The sequence below is a fragment of the Puma concolor genome, chromosome A2 (genome assembly GCF_028749965.1).
Source record: "Puma concolor isolate L17-30 chromosome A2, mPumCon1.1.hap2, whole genome shotgun sequence".
Lineage (NCBI taxonomy): Eukaryota > Metazoa > Chordata > Mammalia > Carnivora > Felidae > Puma > Puma concolor.
The window spans coordinates 65,880,442-65,900,572 of NC_141668.1; the positions used below are offsets into that span (position 1 = coordinate 65,880,442).

General features: G+C 32.8%; 1 protein-coding gene across 1 annotated transcript in view; it reads right to left on the bottom strand.

Annotated features, from left to right (window-relative positions):
- PHF14 (PHD finger protein 14) overlaps positions 1–20,131 on the bottom strand; it is a 218,285-nt gene that overhangs the window by 108,429 nt on the left and 89,725 nt on the right. The window contains exons 17-18 of the mRNA XM_086682001.1: positions 11,771–11,821; positions 11,518–11,639 (exon numbers count right to left, since the gene is read on the bottom strand). Of these exons, the coding sequence (XP_086538127.1) occupies positions 11,518–11,639; positions 11,771–11,821 (173 nt within the window). The remainder of the gene's footprint in view (positions 1–11,517; positions 11,640–11,770; positions 11,822–20,131) is intronic.

Here is a 20,131-nt window from a genome sequence, read left to right on the forward strand (position 1 = left end):
CCCAAGCTGGAGGCATCACAATCCCGGACTTCAAACTATACTACAAAGCTGTAACCATCAAGGCAGTATGGTACTGGTACAAGAACAGACACTCAGATCAATGGAACAGAATAGAGAACCCTGAAATGGACCCACAAACGTATGGCCAACTAATCTTTGACAAAGCAGGAAAGAATATCCAATGGAATAAAGACAGTCTCTTCAGCAAGTGGTGCTGGGAAAACTGGACAGTGACATGCAGAAGAATGAACCTGGACCACTTTCTTACACTATACACAAAAACAAACTCAAAATGGATGAAAGACCTCAATGTAAGAGAGGAAGCCATCAAAATCCTTGAGGAGAAAGCAGGCAAAAACCTCTTTGATCTTGGCCACAGCAACTTCTTACTCAACACGTCTCTGGAGGCAGGGGAAACCAAAGCAAAAATGAACTATTGGGACCTCATCAAAATAAAAAGCTTCTGCACAGCTAAGGAAACAATTAGCAAAACCAAAAGGCAACTGACAGAATGGGAGATGTTTGCAAATGACATATCAGATAAAGGGGTAGTATCCAAAATCTACAAAGAACTTATCAAACTCAACACCCAAAAAACAAATAATCCAGTGAAAAATGGGCAAAAGACATGAATACACATTTTTCCAAAGAAGACATCCAGAAGGCAAACAGACACATGAAAAAATGCTCAACATCACTCATCATCAGGGAAATGCAAATCAAAACCACAAAGAGATACCACCTCACACTAGTCAGAATGGCTAAAATAAACAACTCAGGCAACAAGAGATGTTGGCGAGGATGCGGAGAAAAGGGATATCTTTTGCACTGCTGGTGTGAATGCAAACTGGTACAGTCACTCTAGAAGACAGTATGGAGGTTCCTCAAAAAATTAAAAATAGGACTACCCTGCGGCCCAGCAACTGCACTACTAGGTATTTATCCAAGGGATACAGGTATGCTGTTTTGAAGGGGCACATGCACCCCAATGTCTATAGGAGCACTATCAACTAAGCCAATGTATGGAAGGAGCCCAAATGTCCATCAATGGATGAATGGATAAAGAAGTTTTATATATATATATGTGTGTGTGTGTGTGTGTGTGTGTGTATACACACACACACACACACACACACACACATATATATATATGTATATATATATGTGTGTGTGTGTATACGTATATATACGTGTATATATATGTGTGTGTGTATATATATACATACACACACATACACATATACACACACACAATGGCATATTATTCAACAATCAAAAAGAATGAAATCTTGCCATTTGCAACTACATGGGTGGAACTAGAGGGTACTATGCTAAGCGAAATTAGTCAGAGAAAGACAACTATCATATGACTTCACTCATATGAGGACTTTAAGATCCAGAACAGATGAACACAAGGGAAGGGAAGCAAAAATAATATAAAACCAGGGAGGGGGACAAAACATCAGAGACTCTTAAATATGGAGAACAAACAGAAGGTTACTGGAGGGGTTATGGGAGGGGGAATGAGCTAAATGGGTAAGGAGCATTAAGGAATCTACCCCTGAAATCAATGATGCAGTATATGCTATAATAACTTGGATGTAAACGAAAACAATTTTTAAATAAAAAAAAAAATGAATTAAAAGTAATTAATGGAAAAAAAATCCATGAAAGAAATTTAAGATGACACAAATGAAAAGATATTCCATGCCCATGAATTGGAAGGACCAACATTATTTAAATGTTCATAAAGCAATCTACCCAAAACAATCTACAGATTTAATGCAATCACTATCAAAATACCAACATTTGTCACAGGACTAGAACAAACAATCCTAAAATTTGTATGGAACCACAAAAGACCCTGAAGAGCCAAAGCAATCCTGAGACAGAAAAACAAAGCTGGGAGTACCACAATTCCAGATTACAAATTATACCACAAAGCTGTAATCATAACAATATAGTACTGGCACAAAAACAGACACATAGATCGATGGAACAGAATAGAGAACAGATATAAACCCAAGCATAACTGGATAGTTAAACCACAACAAAAAGAGATGAGAATATACAATGGAGAAAAGATAGGCTTTTCAACAAATGGTGCTGGGAAAAACTGGACAGCTACATATAAAACAAAACTGAAAACTAGACAATTTTCTTATACTATGCACAAAAATAAACTTAATATAGATTAAAGACCTAAATATGAGACCTGAAACCATAAAACTCCTAGATGAAAACATTGGGAGTAGTTTCTTTTACGTCAGCCTTAGCAACATTTTTCTAGGTATGTCTCCTCAGGCAAGAGAAACAAAAGCAAAATTTAACTACTTGGGACTGCACCAAAAAAAAAAAAGGGGGGGTGGCTTTTCTACAGTAAAGGAAACTATCAACAAAAGCATAAGGCAACCTATGGATAGGAGAAGATATTTGCAAATAATATATCTGATAAGGGGTTAATATCTAAACTATATAAAGAACTTATAAAAGTTAACACACCAAAAAAATCCAATCAAAAAATGGGCACAATACATCAACAGACATTTCTCCAAAGAATACATCCACGTGACTGACAGACACATGAAAAGATGTTCAACATCACTCATCATCAGCAAAATGCTAATGAAAACTACAATGAGGGGCGCCTGGGTGGCTCAGTCAGTTAAGCATCCGACTTTGGCTTGGGTCATGATCTCGCGGTTAGTGAGTTCAAGCCCCATGTCGGGCTCTGTGCTGACAGCTCAGAGTCTGGATCTTGCTTTGAATTCTGTGTGTGTGTCTCTCTGCCCTTCCCCCATTCATGCTCTGTCTCTCTGTGTCTCTCAAAAATGAATGAATGTTAAAAAAATAATTAAAAAAAAAAACTACAATGAGGTGTCACCTCACACCTGTCAGAAAGGCTAAAATCAAAAACAAAGGAAACAAGTGTTACAAGAATGTAGAGGAAAAGGAATCCTCTTGCCCTGTTGGTGGGAATGCAAACTGGTGCAGCCACTCTGGAAAACAATATGGAGGTTCCTCAAAAAATTAAAAACAATATTACCATATTATCCAATAATTCCACCACTGAGTATTTACCCAAAGAAAACAAAAACATGAATTCAAAGATATATCCTCCCTTATATTTACAGCAGCATCATTTGCAATAGACAAGATGTGGAAGCAAGTCAAGTATTTAAGTGTCTACTGACAAATGAATGGATAAAGAAGAGATGGTGTGTATGTGTGTGTACATACACTGGATTAGTGCTCAGCCATAAAAAAGAATGGGATCTTGACATTTGGAACAAACTGGATGGAGCCAGAGGATACTGTGCTAAGTGAAATAAGTCAGAGAAAGACAAGTAGAGTAAGATTTCATTCATACATGGAGTTTAAGAAACAAAACAAATGATCAGACAAAGAAAAAAGGGCAAATAAAAAAGCAGATTCTTAAATATAGAGAACAAACTGGTGGCTGCCAGAGGGGAGGTGGGTGGAGGGATAAGTGAAACAGATAAAGAGGATTAACAGTATACTTACTGTGATGAACACTGAGCAATTTATAGAATTGTTAAATCATTATATTACACAGCTGAAACTAATATAATAACACTATATGCTAATTATACTTCAATAAAAAAATTAAAAAAACACACAACAGGATTAAAACAGCATTAAAATTAAGAGATCTTGGAGGCCAGAAATTCAGGACAATACCTGAAATTGAGTGAAAAGGTGAGATTAACTGAGAGGTAAAAATTATCTGTATGAGGAAAACATTACAAAAATAAAAACTAACGTTAAAGATTAAAAAATAAAAGTGACTTAGCAGAGTTCTTGCTAAACCTGTGTTTTACAAAGAAGTACACAGAGGAGCCTAGGAGGAGGTTCAGGAGACTGACTAAAGCTTGGATCAGAAAAAGAATCTTTGTTGCCTTTAGGAAAAAAATTAAAAAAAAAATCTGTAACAAGAAATATGTATAATGGTAATATTAAGATGAAAAGAGCAGGACAGGAAAGTAAATAGGCTATGAGGAACTGGTAGGGAAATGTTGGCAGAGGTTGCCTAAGGCTGAAGGTGGAAACTAGGTTTGACAGTAAACAGGCATAGAAGTTTTTGAGGTGATGGAAATATTGTAAAACTGGATTTTAGTGATAGCAAATCACTTAACAAATGTAGTAAAAGTCATTATTATGCTCTACACTTAAAATGGCTGATTTTGCAGTTCGAACACTGGATCTCAATATATTTATTTTTAAAAAGAAAAGAAGTATTTGCTATTTATCAATGAAAGAAGAAGTTGTGAATTAAATTACTTTCCCCTCCTATTTAGGTAAATGAGACACCAAACATGAAAACAGCTTTCACTCTAAGAGATTTTTTTTTTTTTTTTGGAGACTGAAGAAAATATAATTACATTCTACATACAGAGTAGCCTAGAGAGGAATGTTACTGACAGAATGTGTTTCCATGGAGGGCTTGTGAGAGAATGTAAACAAATTAAGCAGTATGGACTTGGGGACTTGGAATATCATATAATTTTTGATTATCGGAGCTAGTGTGTTAGACCTCAGATATGATATAGCCTAAATTCTTCTCCTAAAATAAGAAAACAGAGATCCACAGAGATTAACTGACTTGCCTATCAACATCCCTATATATCAATATAAATCAGAATAATACAAATTAAAACCACAGTGGGATTCCTTCACATACCCATTAGAAACAGCTGATATCAAATAAAAATTAACATATAATTCATATGAAATTCTACAAGAGGAAAAGAAAAAGTAACATAAGTTTGAAAAATAGAAAAGTAGGTGCCTTTGGAAAGAATGACTGGAAAACAGCACAATTTTTGGAAGTGATGAAAATGTTCCAGATCGTATTAGAAATGGGGGGTTATAGGAGTACATGCTTTTGTTAAAAGTCATCAATTTATTCACTTAACATTTATGCATTCCACTGTATGTAACAGACCATACACACACACACACACACACACACACACACACACACACACACACACATGAACTTAGTAGATTCACATATTGTAGTTGTTTGGGTTAGCAATTATGTAACGACTTCCTATATATTCTAAACTCAAGCAAACAGAGAACTAATGGACATGACACTTTTAAATAAATTTTAATACGGACACAATATTTCCATGAAACTGTTTAAGCTTGTTTAATCATTTCATTATTACTTCAGAATTCACAATTTTAGGGACATTAAATTGTTGTTTTTCTATGTAGTGGACATAGTCTAGATTTTAAAACACTGAAACAAAACATGTATGATTAAGTTTCTATTTAGGTATAGCCACTTTTTTACTTTTAATTTTCTGTTGTCTACATTCAAATTCCTAAGATTGTATCATACCAAAATATCTACTTTTAAAAATATATCATAAAGGATAATATATTTTAAAACTTTAAATAATTGCAATATATGTGCTCCCTTTTTTCCTACTTATCTTTGATAATAAAGGAAAGAAAAACATCTTTGTTAATCAATAATCAGACTGAATTCTTTATACATTCTAGCATTATTCATGTATTAACTATTTGCATTCTTATAGAGTTTTATGTGTAGTATTAAGCTTATCCAATTAAGTAGCTTTTTAAAAGTTAATACAATTAAACCACCATGTTTTCAAGAATAAATTAAGCTTTCATTACTAAAGATGATCTCATAAACAATACCTTTGTAAAAGATATCAAAAAGTTAAAATCAACTGTGTACTAAACAAAATGGAGATTTATTAGTATTTCTCAAAATAAAGACGTAATTATGTTAAACACTCCAGAAAGTGACAGAAATAGGTGTTTTAATTTTACTGAATTTTAATCTTGCTTCAGTATTAGATATTATTCACTAATCATATCAGAATTTCCTTCAAAAGCAACTGTTTCTATAATCGTTATTAAAATTATATATAAAAATAAAAGAATAGTTAAATATCTAAGAAAATAAAGGTTCAAAGAGTTCATAATTATGTTCCTTGTTTACATTTAATTCCTAAAGCTTCATCAGTTTGGATTTAGAATGCCAGACTTTTCTTCTCTTTTGATGTGAACCCTGTTAAAGGAGTTAGGCAGCATTATTTCTTCAAGCCAAGAGTACAGGAAGTCCATATGTCTTCTGAGAAATCTTTGTATGCTGCTCTTTGTCTTTTATATTAAATCTAACATAACAATTAGTCAGATTTAATATCCTGGCAATGATTCCATAATACACCTTCCTATGAAGTGTGTCAGCCACTAACCATCATGGTTGGTGAGGGTGGGGGTTGGTGTTCAGTAACTTGGAGCGAGAACATAAAGGTTTATGAGGGTAAGTGAAACAGAGACTATGCCTTCAAGATGGTTATACTTTCAAGAGTGAAAAGCCAAGTTAAATATATACCAGAGAGAGTAACAGCCAAACTTGAAGAAAGCGGTATAACACAAAGGCTGTCAGGGTGACACGAGAGGATACATTTTACCACATATAACTGAAAGAAATATTAAAATCCAAGTTTTAGAAATAGTCCTTTAGAATACAGTAATTCAGTGGTACTAACCACTGACTCAGGAATACAAGACAAAACAAGTAAAACAAAAACCTAAAACTTATCCTTGTAATTGCTGATAGAGGCAAAGAATAAAAACAGAAGCTTGTACAGAAATGTCTTTGTACAGGAATGTCTGTTTTTACAACATTTGAAATTTATTAGAAGACACAAATCATTTTAAAACTTGTAGTTGTTTCTAAGTTTTAATTCATAAGTAGCCAAATAATATATATTTATACCATCACTTACAATCATGAAACTCCTACATGAGTATGCAAATTTTATCATTAAGAATGATTATTATGTGATAAATTGCACAAGAAATAAACTAACAAGTATGTAATCAAAATAAAATAATACATGCTAATTGTTTTAAGAAATCTATCAGCTGTAATCTCAACTGTTCTTAAAAAATAACACCAGGTTTTATTTTTTTAAGTAATTTAAAACAATCCATTTTTAGCAAACCAATGTCCTATGAATATAGTAACTGAAGTTATAACTAATCTTAGCTTTACTCTCCAGTCTAATAAAATCTCTACGAGAAAACACCTTCTCAACTATGACACAGGCAATCTAATAAGCCTCCATCTATGTTAGAACAAAACAGGTAATTTAAAAACATCTGAGTAATCAAAGACTAATATTTGAAATACAAATCTGATAAATATAAATTCTTGCTGGTGTTCCAACAGCTTATGATACAATTAAATTTAATTTTGGGGGGAACACTCAGAATCCAGATGTTTAAAATGGGAACTAAATAAAAGTGCTAATAATATTGTTAAGAGACCAAACAGACATCCTCATCTCATAACTAAAATGGTTAAATATCTATGTAATTTGCCATATACTCAAGGAGAATATAGTAATAAGCGTTTAATAGTGTGGACATAGCTATAAAAGTGAAATAGCTTCATAGATCATTTCCTACACTCAATGTGTCTGAGTAATAGCAACAATACAAGATAAAATTAAAGATGCTATTCAAGGCAACAATGGATTCTAGGGTTCTTAGTTTTAGAAACCTTTTTCCTCTCTCCTATCTCCCATTAAGTAATAAAATGTGTCACACTGAGTTTGCACAGTTAAAGTAAAATTTGAGGTCTAAAAGTTTGGTCTTATTCTTAATTTGATAGTTTAATGAAGACTTAGAAGAAAGGCCCACCTGTATCTAAAAATCTATCTTTTGCAAGTCAAGTATGATCAAGAAGATGGATCAGTTCATTTCTATTATTACACTGATGCATCAACTAACTAATCTCAAGTCTGTAGTTCCTATTTCCTTCCCTAATACACAGAAACAAATAATCCCCTATTCTTTAATGACATAAAAGCAATCCTCCTTTATTAAGGCTTTTAAATATTTTCACCAAATACTTCTATTTAATGACGAATTTGTTCTAGGAATAAATTGTAACAGTATACATTTTTTTAATTAATTCAGCAAAGAATAATCAGTCATTAGTTATTATGAAGTAGTCATTCATTTACCAAGCATTTACTGAGTATTAAATATGCCAGAAATGTGGAAACAAAAACAAATACTAGATCACTGCATGGGCCATAACTACCTAGAACAAAGAACATCCATTACAAAGAGATAAATGCCTAAAAAGACTTCACAATTTCAAAACAGAATTTCATTTTGGTCTTTAGCCCTCAGTAGCATAAAAAAAAATACATTTTAATTGGAAACTTCCCACATAATTTTTAATTAAATGTTAAAAGCAAATGGCAAAAAGGAAGCAGTATTTTTAAAAAATTTGTAAGATACTATAAACCATCCTTCTCTTTAAGACTTTGATCATTTTCAGATTCTTCATGTCTAGTGCAAATAGTTCAGTCTAGTTATTTTAGAGAACATGTTTCAACAAATTCAAGTTTTCTGTCCCCCATATTCTAGAAATAATTAGATACAAAAACAGGACGTGCACATTTTCTGAAAAGCAAAAAATAAGCATGTATTATTACCACAACATATTTACCAACTGGAACCCTTATTTCAGAGCCCACATATATGTATCCTTTGTATTACTAAATAATACCACTACCCTACTATTTTATATGGAAAAAATATGATCACTCAGTAGTTATTTATATAAGTCCCTAATGGAAAAGAGTATAATTTTGATCATGTACAATAGAGGGAAAAAACCGAGACACAGAAATGGTAAATTACTTGTCAAAGACCTGAGAAAAACTTAGAGGCAAACTGAAAATAACAGTTGGAAACTAATATTACAGTTAACTGATTAACTGAACTCAATTTCCAATGATATTAAAAAATTCCACATGTGAATTCACATATACACATATACAATAACTGAAAAAGCAAGAAAATAATTAGAAAAGAATTTTTTATATAGCCTGAATTACATAGAGAAGTGTGGTTTCAAAATCAAAGCTGCTAAACAGCAGGTTCTAGTGAGTCATATACATTAGTTCAAAGGAACTTGAGAAAATATATTCAGCAAAAGACTATTAATTAAATTACCACCCAAGAAGTTTAATTTTATAAGAGAACCTAACAGACATAATAAGTTTAATGTATCTCTGACTAAGCACTGAAATATATCTTTGGGAAAAATAAAGTTTCATTTAAAATGTCTTAAAATTAAAGTTAAAAAATAGCATGTGTACACAATATTTAAGATGCAACTTAATCATAAAAGGGTGAACCTTTGTGGGAATGATTTGCAAACAATAATGGTGCCAATTACAAAATAAAAGAGATGTTAAGGGAAATGGCAGATAATAGCTTATACGATTATCTTTTTAAAAAACACATGAAATTCTACATAAAATAAAATTCTTCTTTAACTCAAGAGCAACAGTGCTTAAATTGAATATGTATTTCTTTTTTACAGAAGATTCACATTATAACCATAAAACATTTTATGGCACTGCTTTATATCCAGCTTATTTTGTCCTCAAAAACATTACTATGTAATATTTATAAAACATTTAATTCCCTCTTCATTACCTCTTTAAAACCTCTGCAGAAAATCTGTGATGTTATCTTCTTAACAAGGCAAAATCAAGGAAGAAGACTTTGTATATTCATTATTTCTAGAGTAACAAAAATATCTTTACCTTCCAGGAGACTTTCCACCAAATCCCAGACTCTGGCAAGTTATAATAATGCAATTAGGAAAGGAAATTTTATAGGAGAAACTAATTAAATAAGTGATAGGAAAGCCTAATACTATTTTAAAAATTTCAGCTATAAATGAAGGAAGATGGTGCCTACTTTTTTTTAAGACAATATGATATGATGTGTTGGACTTGCTCTTGCTATAAAGTGGTTTTTAAACTAAAAATTCAACATATAGCCTAGGTTCTTTCAAACACATGACCAAGCAAATAAAATAAATAGAAACCTGTAAAAATGTATAGGTCCTACAGCAAAAATGTCATGAATCAACTATCTTGAAAAAAATAAATAAGAGGGTTGATATTGACATAGGTTCAAATAATTAAAAACAGAATAACCAGCTCTCTATGTTTTAAACTATTGTTTCAAATTGATTATATCCCACAATACAACCCTCAACCCCAAGAGGATTTCCTCTAGACTGAATTTTTCTTCATTATATAAGACTGTTGTATGGGATTTTTTTTCCTTTTATTTATTTTTACAGTTTTATGCACTCCATCATGTTATGCTTATGCTTGGGATTTCTTTATTCACATAAATCAGAAAATTATATTGTGATCAGAATTATTCATGTGTATCTTCTGATACAGGAACTACTCTACCCTAAATTTAAATGAGTTTCATCTTCAGGAGAGTGCTCATGACATCTTATATGTACTACTTCAAAAATTACTGACCAAATATGATAGACCTTCTTAATTTTGTTGAAGCACTTTGCATTTCTTCACTGGAATTTTTATTTTCTCCTTATCTTCTTTAATGATAGAATAAAAAAAAAACTCATAAAATTTAAAACTGCATGTTTTTGAGGAATGAAAACAAACAGAAATTTGATTTTTAATGACAAATGACATCATTTTGGAAGCAAGTATTTAAAATCATTTAATAGGACTAATATATGTTTCAACACCTTTTTCTTTTTGAAACACTTAATTTCTATGCCCTCAGTTAATTTCATAGTGTTTTATCAAAAAACAATTTTTAAAAGAAATCAGAAAGGGTTCCCTTAACATACCAAAAGATTCTTTCTTACTGTACTTTGAAAGAATGATACCTCTTTTAAATGAGGTTTCCTTTCGTGCCACCTACTCCTCCATCTCACCTAGGGTTTTAAATAAATTTCTTCATCTCAACAAAAGAAACAAAAGGTTAAAATTAACAGTCTCTGCACCCTCAGGAATAGCCACTGTGCAACATCAGCTGAGATTCCTGATTAGCATTATGTCTGATACAAAAAGAAAGTACCAAATCAAAACAAAGAAACAAAGAAGAAAACAAAACAAAAAACAAAATCTACCTAGGCCATCTTTTCACTTTTCTTTATTTCATAAGAGAGAAGCATTTAACACATTCATTTTGATAAATGGTAAGGAAGTGCTAATGAAGCTCTTGTCAATAAACAAGTGTTGGTCTTAACATTATTACTAATAAATTTCAACTTTTATAATATGTAACAACTTAGTAATTTTGCTATTTTATGAGATAAAGTAATAATCTTAGTATTAAGTGTTTAAATCAAATTGTTTTTGTGGCCTCTATATACAGAGCATTGTGTCAAGTGCTCTTGTCAAGAGAAAATTGTTTCTTGTGTTCAAAATCCAGATTTTGAACTCTTAATTACATCTCAATCCAGAAAATAACCATGTGTGGCAGGTTAGTAAGAGAATGAAATGTTTCTGAACTACAGTTTCCACTAAATAAGATTTTAAGAAAGCCCTATACTGTGACTTTTCCCCCATTATATCTGTGATGAGAAAATGATGAAGATGGAACCTTAATGCCCTGAAGACAAAGTCTCAGCATCCCATTTACCTGACAAGATTTTCATTGTCTCCAGTTCCCTTGCAAGTTGCACATTCAGTTCGCAAATCTTCAGCCTTAGGCTTCTTTTGTAACACAGACTGCCTTTGCCTTCTCTCTCTAGGAATTCTTTCCTGCCATACAAGGGAAAACAAAAGAAAACAAAACATAAAACAAAATCTGGATATAAGGAAAAAAGAAATAATTTAAGCAAGAAAGTTTTTCAAAGTTTAGACTGTGTAAAAAATGCTTAACTTATTCCAACCTCATGTTTTTCTTCCTCAGGAATGAAGCTTCGCTTTCGTCCTCTGGTTCTCTAAGAAAAAAAAGATGCCACAGAAATATCTAATGTTTAATTAATAATAATAAAAAATACTCTCTGTTAAATGTTACTGCTTAAGTTAAGGACTTGGAAAATTAGTATTTCTAATTAATACTGTATTCCTCTAGCAATATTTTGTTAACAATTTATCTATGAGAGATAAAAACATAACAAATGTACTTTACAAGTTCTTTACTTTTAAAAAATTTTTTTTTTTCTTCAACGTTTTTATTTATTTATGGGACAGACAGAGACAGAGCATGAACGGGGGAGGGGCAGAGAGAGAGGGAGACACAGAATCGGAAACAGGCTCCAGGCTCCGAGCCATCAGCCCAGAGCCTGACGTGGGGCTCGAACTCACGGACCGTGAGATCGTGACCTGGCTGAAGTCGGACGCTTAACCGACTGCGCCACCCAGGCGCCCCTAAGTTCTTTACTTTTAAATTACACAACTTTCTGATAGGAAAAATAAGTTCTCCAAAATCAGAATGATTTTTTTCAACACTTTATACATGTCACACAATTATGATTTATCTAGAGCATTTCAATTTTCGTAACTTATATGCTTCTATAGCTGAAATGCTACACCTGGACTCCTCCTACTTCTAGTATTCTCATGTGTGTACATACATGTTTGTATAATATAAAGAATTTCTGGGGCGCCTGGGTGGCGCAGTCGGTTAAGCGTCCGACTTCAGCCAGGTCACGATCTCGCGGTCCGGGAGTTGGAGCCCCGCGTCAGGCTCTGGGCTGATGGCTCAGAGCCTGGAGCCTGTTTCCGATTCTGTGGCTCCCTCTCTCTCTGCCCCTCCCCCGTTCATGCTCTGTCTCTCTGTCCCAAAAATAAATAAACGTTCAAAAAAAAGAAAATTAAAAAAAAAAGAATTTCTGTCATAAAAAAAGTGGGAGTAAAAGATCTCAGATGTCCCCAAATCCTAGGTGAAATTAAACATGGTATAAATTACTTACTTTAAACGAATTTAGTTGAAAGTTTACATCAATTATTTCACAACATATTTACTATTACAAAGATGACCTCTACATGTTCAAAAATAATATATGGGGTGCCTGGGTGGCTCAGTCGGTTAAGTGTCTGACTTTGGCTCAGGTCATGATCTCATAGGTCATGAGTTCAAGCCCATTATCGGGCTCTGTGCCACCAGCTCAGCGCCTGGAGCCTGATTCAGATTCTGTCTGTCTCTCTGTTCCTTCCCTGCTCACACTCTCTCTCAAAAATAAACATTAAAAAATTTTTTAATAAAAAAAGTAATATAAATACAATGGTATTTGCGGCCAATATGTTAAAAATTTTATCCACATAGGACAGCCTCCTGTAGATGTGTAATCCCTATGTTCAGACCACAGCTCTTTAGAAAGATTAAAAGAGAATGGAGGCACCATTCCCACAAATTATTTTGCCTGACTGTTGAGATCAAGGAACATTCCCAAATTAGAACAGGTACCAATAATTCTAAACAGAAATGATGTCCAATACATTGATGTCTTCCTAAATTACTCTCATTTCAATTCTTCATAATACTGAGTCCACTGTCATTTAATAACATTGCCAATTGATACTGTTTAATCTACCCCTAGATAACCAAGCGTTGACTAAATTAGTCATTCAAAGGAAGTAAATTTATAAACTATATGTACTGCTAATCAGGATGTTCTAATTACATTATGGAATAAGTTAGAAAAAGACTATATCCAGGAAAAGGCTTTAAATGCAGGCCCTACACATTAAGGAGGGCACTTGCTGCCATGAACACTGGGTGTTGTATGTAAGTGATGAATCATTAAATTCTATTCTGAATTCTATTCTGAAACTAGTATTAGGCTATATGTTAACCGACTTGGATTTAAATAAAATTTAAAAAAAAAAGAAAAAGGAAAACACACACAAAAATAAAGATATTTTCTCCACACATATACACAAAAAAAGAAAAAAATCTTTGAAGTTACTGACTGAATTTACTGCCAGAGTCAATGAATTATTCACCTTTGTAACTCTGGTACACAGGAAGCAAAGTATCTGGTACTAAGTAAGCACTAAATAAACAGTGGTTGAATAATGCATGGATAAAAAAATTTAAGATAGATAAAATAATTAAGAGTAGGACCTACATATAATCATTCTTACTTCCAAAAAACAGTACTGAGCCTTGCTCCTCAAAATATCAGTCATGGCCCATAAATTCTGGCATCCCCTGGGAGCTTGCCAGAAATGTCGAAGCTCATGCTCACTTCGACATACTGAATTAGAGTCTGCCCTTTAACAAGATCCGCAAGCAAATTATACACACATTAAAGTTTGAGAACATCAGTATGAAGAGTCCTTAATACTGACACTTATCCAGGTTTCACCTATAACCTTGAAGCTAGCTCTTTACATATTCATCTTTCCTTTCTGTGACATTCCTGTTCTTTATGCTTTAATTTCTGTCCTCTGACACAATTCATCACAAAACTGGTAAAAGCCTTGTCCTATTCATCTTTCTTGACAATTAAAAATAATACAACATGTACTACATTAAAGCTCAATAAATTTGTTTTAATCAAATAAGTGGGTAGATTGAAACTCATAATTATACTAGATAATACAAATGATAAAACAACTGACAAAAAGGATAAATTACTGTTCCCTTCTCTACTGATCTATTTTTAATTTGCATAATTTATGCAATAAGGTCATTTCAATAAGGTGATCCAAATAACCAATATCAAAGGGGAAATATTGAAATTACTCATTTGAGTCCCATAACATCTAAGAATCCCCAAAAGGCCTTCACACATTCCCCTATTTTTCTTCATTCAACCCATCTTTAGGTAATGAAGTAGCAATTCAGTTTGTTTCTTTATCTAGTAGTAAACTGCTACCAGTAATTAGGGTTCTTTTTTGCATAGAAGTCAACTACTACCAGGTTTTTAAATTATCTAACCATTGAATTAATTTTTGAAATATATATGTGAATGTCCTAAGTTCATGTTTGCAATTCTTTTGAAGATATACAATAATTTAACATTTCTGATTAATACTTTAAATCCTTAAACCTCTCATATGATTGCATCAATTGCAAGTTTTTCATACCCACACTGTAATTAATATCATAAGGCATAAAGCCAAGAGGTGATACCATCACACAATGGCATAGTTGTATTTCTCAATAAATTTCTTATTTAACCATGTATATGTCTTATGAAAGTGCTATTTTTTTCAAGTTTATTTAATTGTTTTGAGAGAGAGAGAGAGAGAGAGCGCATCAGAGAGAGGGAGAGACAGAATCCCAAGCAGGCTCTGCACTTCCAGCGCAGCGCCCGATGCAGGGCTGGATCCCACGAACCATGAGATCACGACCTAAGCAGGAATCAAGAGTCAGATTCCACCCAGGCTATTTTTTTAAAGTGCTATTTTTTAAAATGTTTATTTACTTATTTCTGATGGGGGGGGGGCAGAGAAAGAAAGAGAGAGGGAGTGTGCACATGCACACGTGTGCATAAGTGGGGGGTGGGCATAGAGAGAGAGAGGGAAACACAGAATCCAAAGCAGGATCCATGTTCCAAGCTGTTAGCACAGAGCCAGACGAGGGGCTAGAACTCAGGAACAATGAGATCATGACCTGAGTTGAAGTCAAATGCTTAATGGACTGAGACACCCAGGCACTGCAAAGTGCTATTTTTAAAATGAATATATTTATAATTACCCAAAAGAGTCATTTTAAATTAAGTATACTTATTACCAAATGGTAATCTTTGATGTATTTCTGTGGTAATTTTAAATAACAAAACACAAGTAACATAAACAATTTCCAGCCAGAAAAAAAAAAGAGGTGTTATAAACAAGATGAAATTATAGCATCTTAGAGCTCTGAAAAAGCAGTCCAAAGAAGTGACTTGATGATTACACAGCTGATAACTGACAGAGGCAAAGTTTAAACTCAGGTAGCTCAACTCTTAATTCAGTAATTTTTGTTGCATGGCAATCCAAGGTTAATAGTATAATCCCAAGTAGAAATGAGTAAAATTATTACAAGAAAGCAAATCTCTTATTTCCACTTGAATACTTAAATAAATTATAACAGTGTGATGCCTAAAGGAAAAATTCTTGTATTTTGAAACAAGTAGAAACTTCCTTCCAATTAAGAGGAGACTTCAATACCTTAAAATGACACTATAATCTACCCAACTTGGCATTCTATACAGTACAATGACTAATAGAATCCAGTACCAAAGTAAAGTACAGCAATCTTCTTTTTTTGGCATTTATCACACCAGTAATATTAAAAAAAAAAATTAATCCAAACACAGTTTTTTGCAATACCAAGTCCTCCAACTAGGGAAATACTGGAAATTGTTGTTTGCCCCCTAGGTTTTTTTTTTAGTATTTATTTTGAGGGAGATAACGCATGCATGTACACATGGGATAGGAGCAGATAGAGAGGGAAAGAGTTTTCTTTTCCTAGTTTTAATGAAGTGGCAGCCACTGTAATAATGACAATTCATAACTTCCTACAATCGCAACAGGTAAGATATCTTAAACATGGTGTCCCTGAAAGAATCAGAAAATGTAAGGGTAAGAGTTAAAAAGGGAGAAATGATGCAAAAAGGAGTAACAAAAACATGTTTAACTCATGCAACAAATTTCAATTATCCAAAAGCTTGCTCTATCTTAGATATATAGAAATATTCATAACTGGGTGGTCATTTCATGATATATATACATTGAGGCTGATGTTATTTTAGAAGCTAATAATAATAATAATAATAATAATAATAATAATGCAGGGTGAAAACAGCATGTGGAAGAAGGAAGAATTTTATTTAACAAGTATATGCTTTAGAACTTAACACAGATACATTATCTAGAATTCCCAATGATAGAGGGTTCAATTGCAAATATTTCTTTCTTTGAACCTCACTCCAAATCTTGATATATTTCTGGTTTTTTTCTGTGTTGTTATTTTGTAAGAATTTTATTATTGCCTAGGGAACAATGACAATCTGAGTTGCATAGATCACATCTACCTAGCTCTTTATCTGCCTCTGGTACATTTTTTCTTTTTTTTTTTTTAATGTTTATTAATTTTGAGAGAGAGAGAGAGAGAGAGAGAGAGAGAGAGAGCGCATAAGCGGGGGAGGAGCAGAGGGAGAGGGAGACACAGAATCTGAAACAGGCTCCAGGCTCTGAGCTGTCAGCACAGAGCCTTCGCGGGGCTCAAACTCACAAACCGTGAGATCATGACCTGAGCTGAAGCTGGACGCTCAACTGACTGAGCCACCCAGGCGCCCCAGTACATTGAAAACAGAAGGTGATAAACTATCCACAAAGAGGGTGTGCCATGGTATTACAGACAATGTATCTAAGTTAAAAAGGAATAAAGTATTTTTACCTAGCAAGCATCCTTTTAATAGTTTATTCATCCGAAAGATATAATTAAATGTTTCAGTAATTTCACTAACATTTGGACTAGAAAACATGCAATGAATTTTAATTAATTCTTGAGCACTGGGGTTATTTTAATTTACAATGAAGCTAGATTCATGATGATTTTCACAAGGTTAGAATGATTCATTTGACAAATGAACTAAATTTCAAACTAACAGTACCTCAACATCTTTGATATCACTAAGATGGGTTTCACATATTCATTTGTGTGTTTTCTCTAAATTTAACATGTATCTTTTTTTCACAATTAATAAACTAGCTATATGTGGTTAGAAGAAACATAAGGAATGCCTCCCTGTGTAATTTCTACATAAAAAGAGAAAATGGTTATTCGTGAACAAAATTCTAAATTCAATGTTAATTAGGACAATCAGGTCCTTGAAAACCTGTTAAGCTAAAATTCAGATTTATGCTGAGGAATCAATGCCAGCAACTGTGTGGCAGTTGTACAAAATCATTCAATATAATTTTTTTAATTTTTCAAAATAAATTTATGTAACATAAAATTCCTTAAAAAATAAGTATATGTTTTCCAGTCATAAAACAATATATTGGAAACAATTACTTAGTAAAGCTCATATGATATTCAAAATAAAATAAAAACTATATACGTATCAACAAGCACCATCTGTTTCTACTGGCTACTGGCACATAACAGATGGAATGGTGATCACCAAAAGTGAGTTTTCCCCCTTCTTGTCAGTTGGCTATGGAGTTTATTTTTATCTAATTTAATTTTAACAGGGTTAGGAAAATATGTAGAATGAAACTATGACTGATTTTTCTTAACACTATAAATTAAAATAACCACACGCCTAATTAAAAGTAGAAAAAAAATTATACATTGTACAAATTAATAAATAAGGATCTATAAAATCCTTCTCATGAATGGTGGTATATTCAAAATAAGTAAACTCCTGAAGCTCTGACTATTCTTTGTTGTTATTCTACATTCCAGGAAGTAAATAAAAATTACAGATTTCCAACAGGCAAAAAAAAAGCACAGCATGAGTCTTTGGGCTCTGAATAGATTATCTGAGCTAAGGATACCCATAGTAGATCCCTTCCAAGTAAGCCAAAGTGAGTTACATACAGTCCAGTTCACCACAAAAATTTCTGCCAGGGTTTTTTCTAAGGATCTTTAACAAACAGAGGCTATACAATCTGTTTAGTACTTCAGAGGTCACTTTAAGTCTAATAAGAGACTCAATCTCTGATATCTAAAGCCTCAATACATAACCCTTTATTTCCAGAACTGTGATAATTTAATTTAAAAAGTATAAAGATGACAAGTAAGTTAAGACACAATGCACAGTAATCTTTAGTCATTTCAATAGGGCTGAGTCCACATGTTTCTGTTTCCACTTAAATTAGCGTCAAGAATTACACATACACACACACACACACACACACACACACACACACACACAGATATGAACACACAAAAAAAAACCATATTCTGGTTTTTCAAATTCTTAGGATATAGGTTCTAACGTTGTTAAATAGGCTACTATTTTGCATGTGTAAAATTAGTTTAAAAACAAATGTAATGAAAGAACACTCTAGGATATTTGATTATCTCTCGAATGAAGAATGCCACTTGAAACAGGCTATTGACTTCAGACTTTAAGTTAGATGGAAAACAGTTTAACCAGGTGCTTAAGTTTTTTTTTTTTTTTTTCAAAATAATGATCTATAACAAAAGGTGCCCCCTGAAAAACAATATGCTTTTAGTCAAAGTTGCTAAAAAGTACTTGGGACTTTTTAATGCATTTATTTTCCAAAAAAGGAGATCTATAAAACAAAATAAAATGTATGAGATAGGAAAAAAGATGAGACAACTTCAAAGAGAGTAGAAAATGATGCATGTGTGTAAAAGACTATGAGAAGATAGGTCCCAATAAGTCCTTTGGCACTTGTATAAAAAGATGAAAAGTCACTAGATAACATAAAGTATAGAGAAAATGAAAAGAAAATCTGAACGCTTTCAAGTTACATTAAAGTTATAAGAAAATACGCCAAAAAAGTACAAACATCAATTTTAAACGAACTTCAAAAGGGACATAGGTAAGCTAATTTATATTTTCTTCAAAAGCAATTACCTTGCCTAAAAGCAAATGAAAAGTTTCCACATAAAAAAATAATGCAGAGAAAATGTCTACATAACAAGGTACTTACACAAAAGTAGCCCAGGCAGCCTTTGAGTAATTACATAGTTTCACCAATGAAATACAATTAATATATAAGGAGAATCGGACTAATTCCCTTCTAACCAATAAAGGACTAGAAAAAAAAAGACTCTTCCAAAGTACACTAGCTTCAGGTGCATAGCTATTTTGAAAGATGGAAAAAACTCATTTGTGAAATACTCTGTAAGTACCCGGTGTGAACCAAACCCTGCAGAAGTAGATAATAGACCCAAAGTGGTTGCCAGGACAGCTCCTATTCTCTTGGGATTTCAGGTCCACTAGTCTACAGATCTTGCTCAGATCTTTCAAAATCTCAACTATAATCAAAATTGTTCCTGAATTTAGAGTAAGTACTTTTTAATACAGTTAATATAATATAAAACTCTACATTCACCTTAAAGATGGGTATAGGAAAAAAAAAAAAAAAAAAAGATGGGTTAAAAAAATGCCTAACAACAAAAAATTCTCAAAAAAAAAAAAAAATGTAACTGGCAACTCTCAGGCAGGAATGGAAAAGGAAAGAATTCATTCAGACTGGCAAAAGGATGAAAAATATCAAGGATGGTAGCAAAAGCATTACTAAAATGATTAACCATAGTATCCAACTAAGATACTGGAATTTTAAGTGAAGGCAAGAGGTATGTGGGTAACTAGGACACTGTATAATTG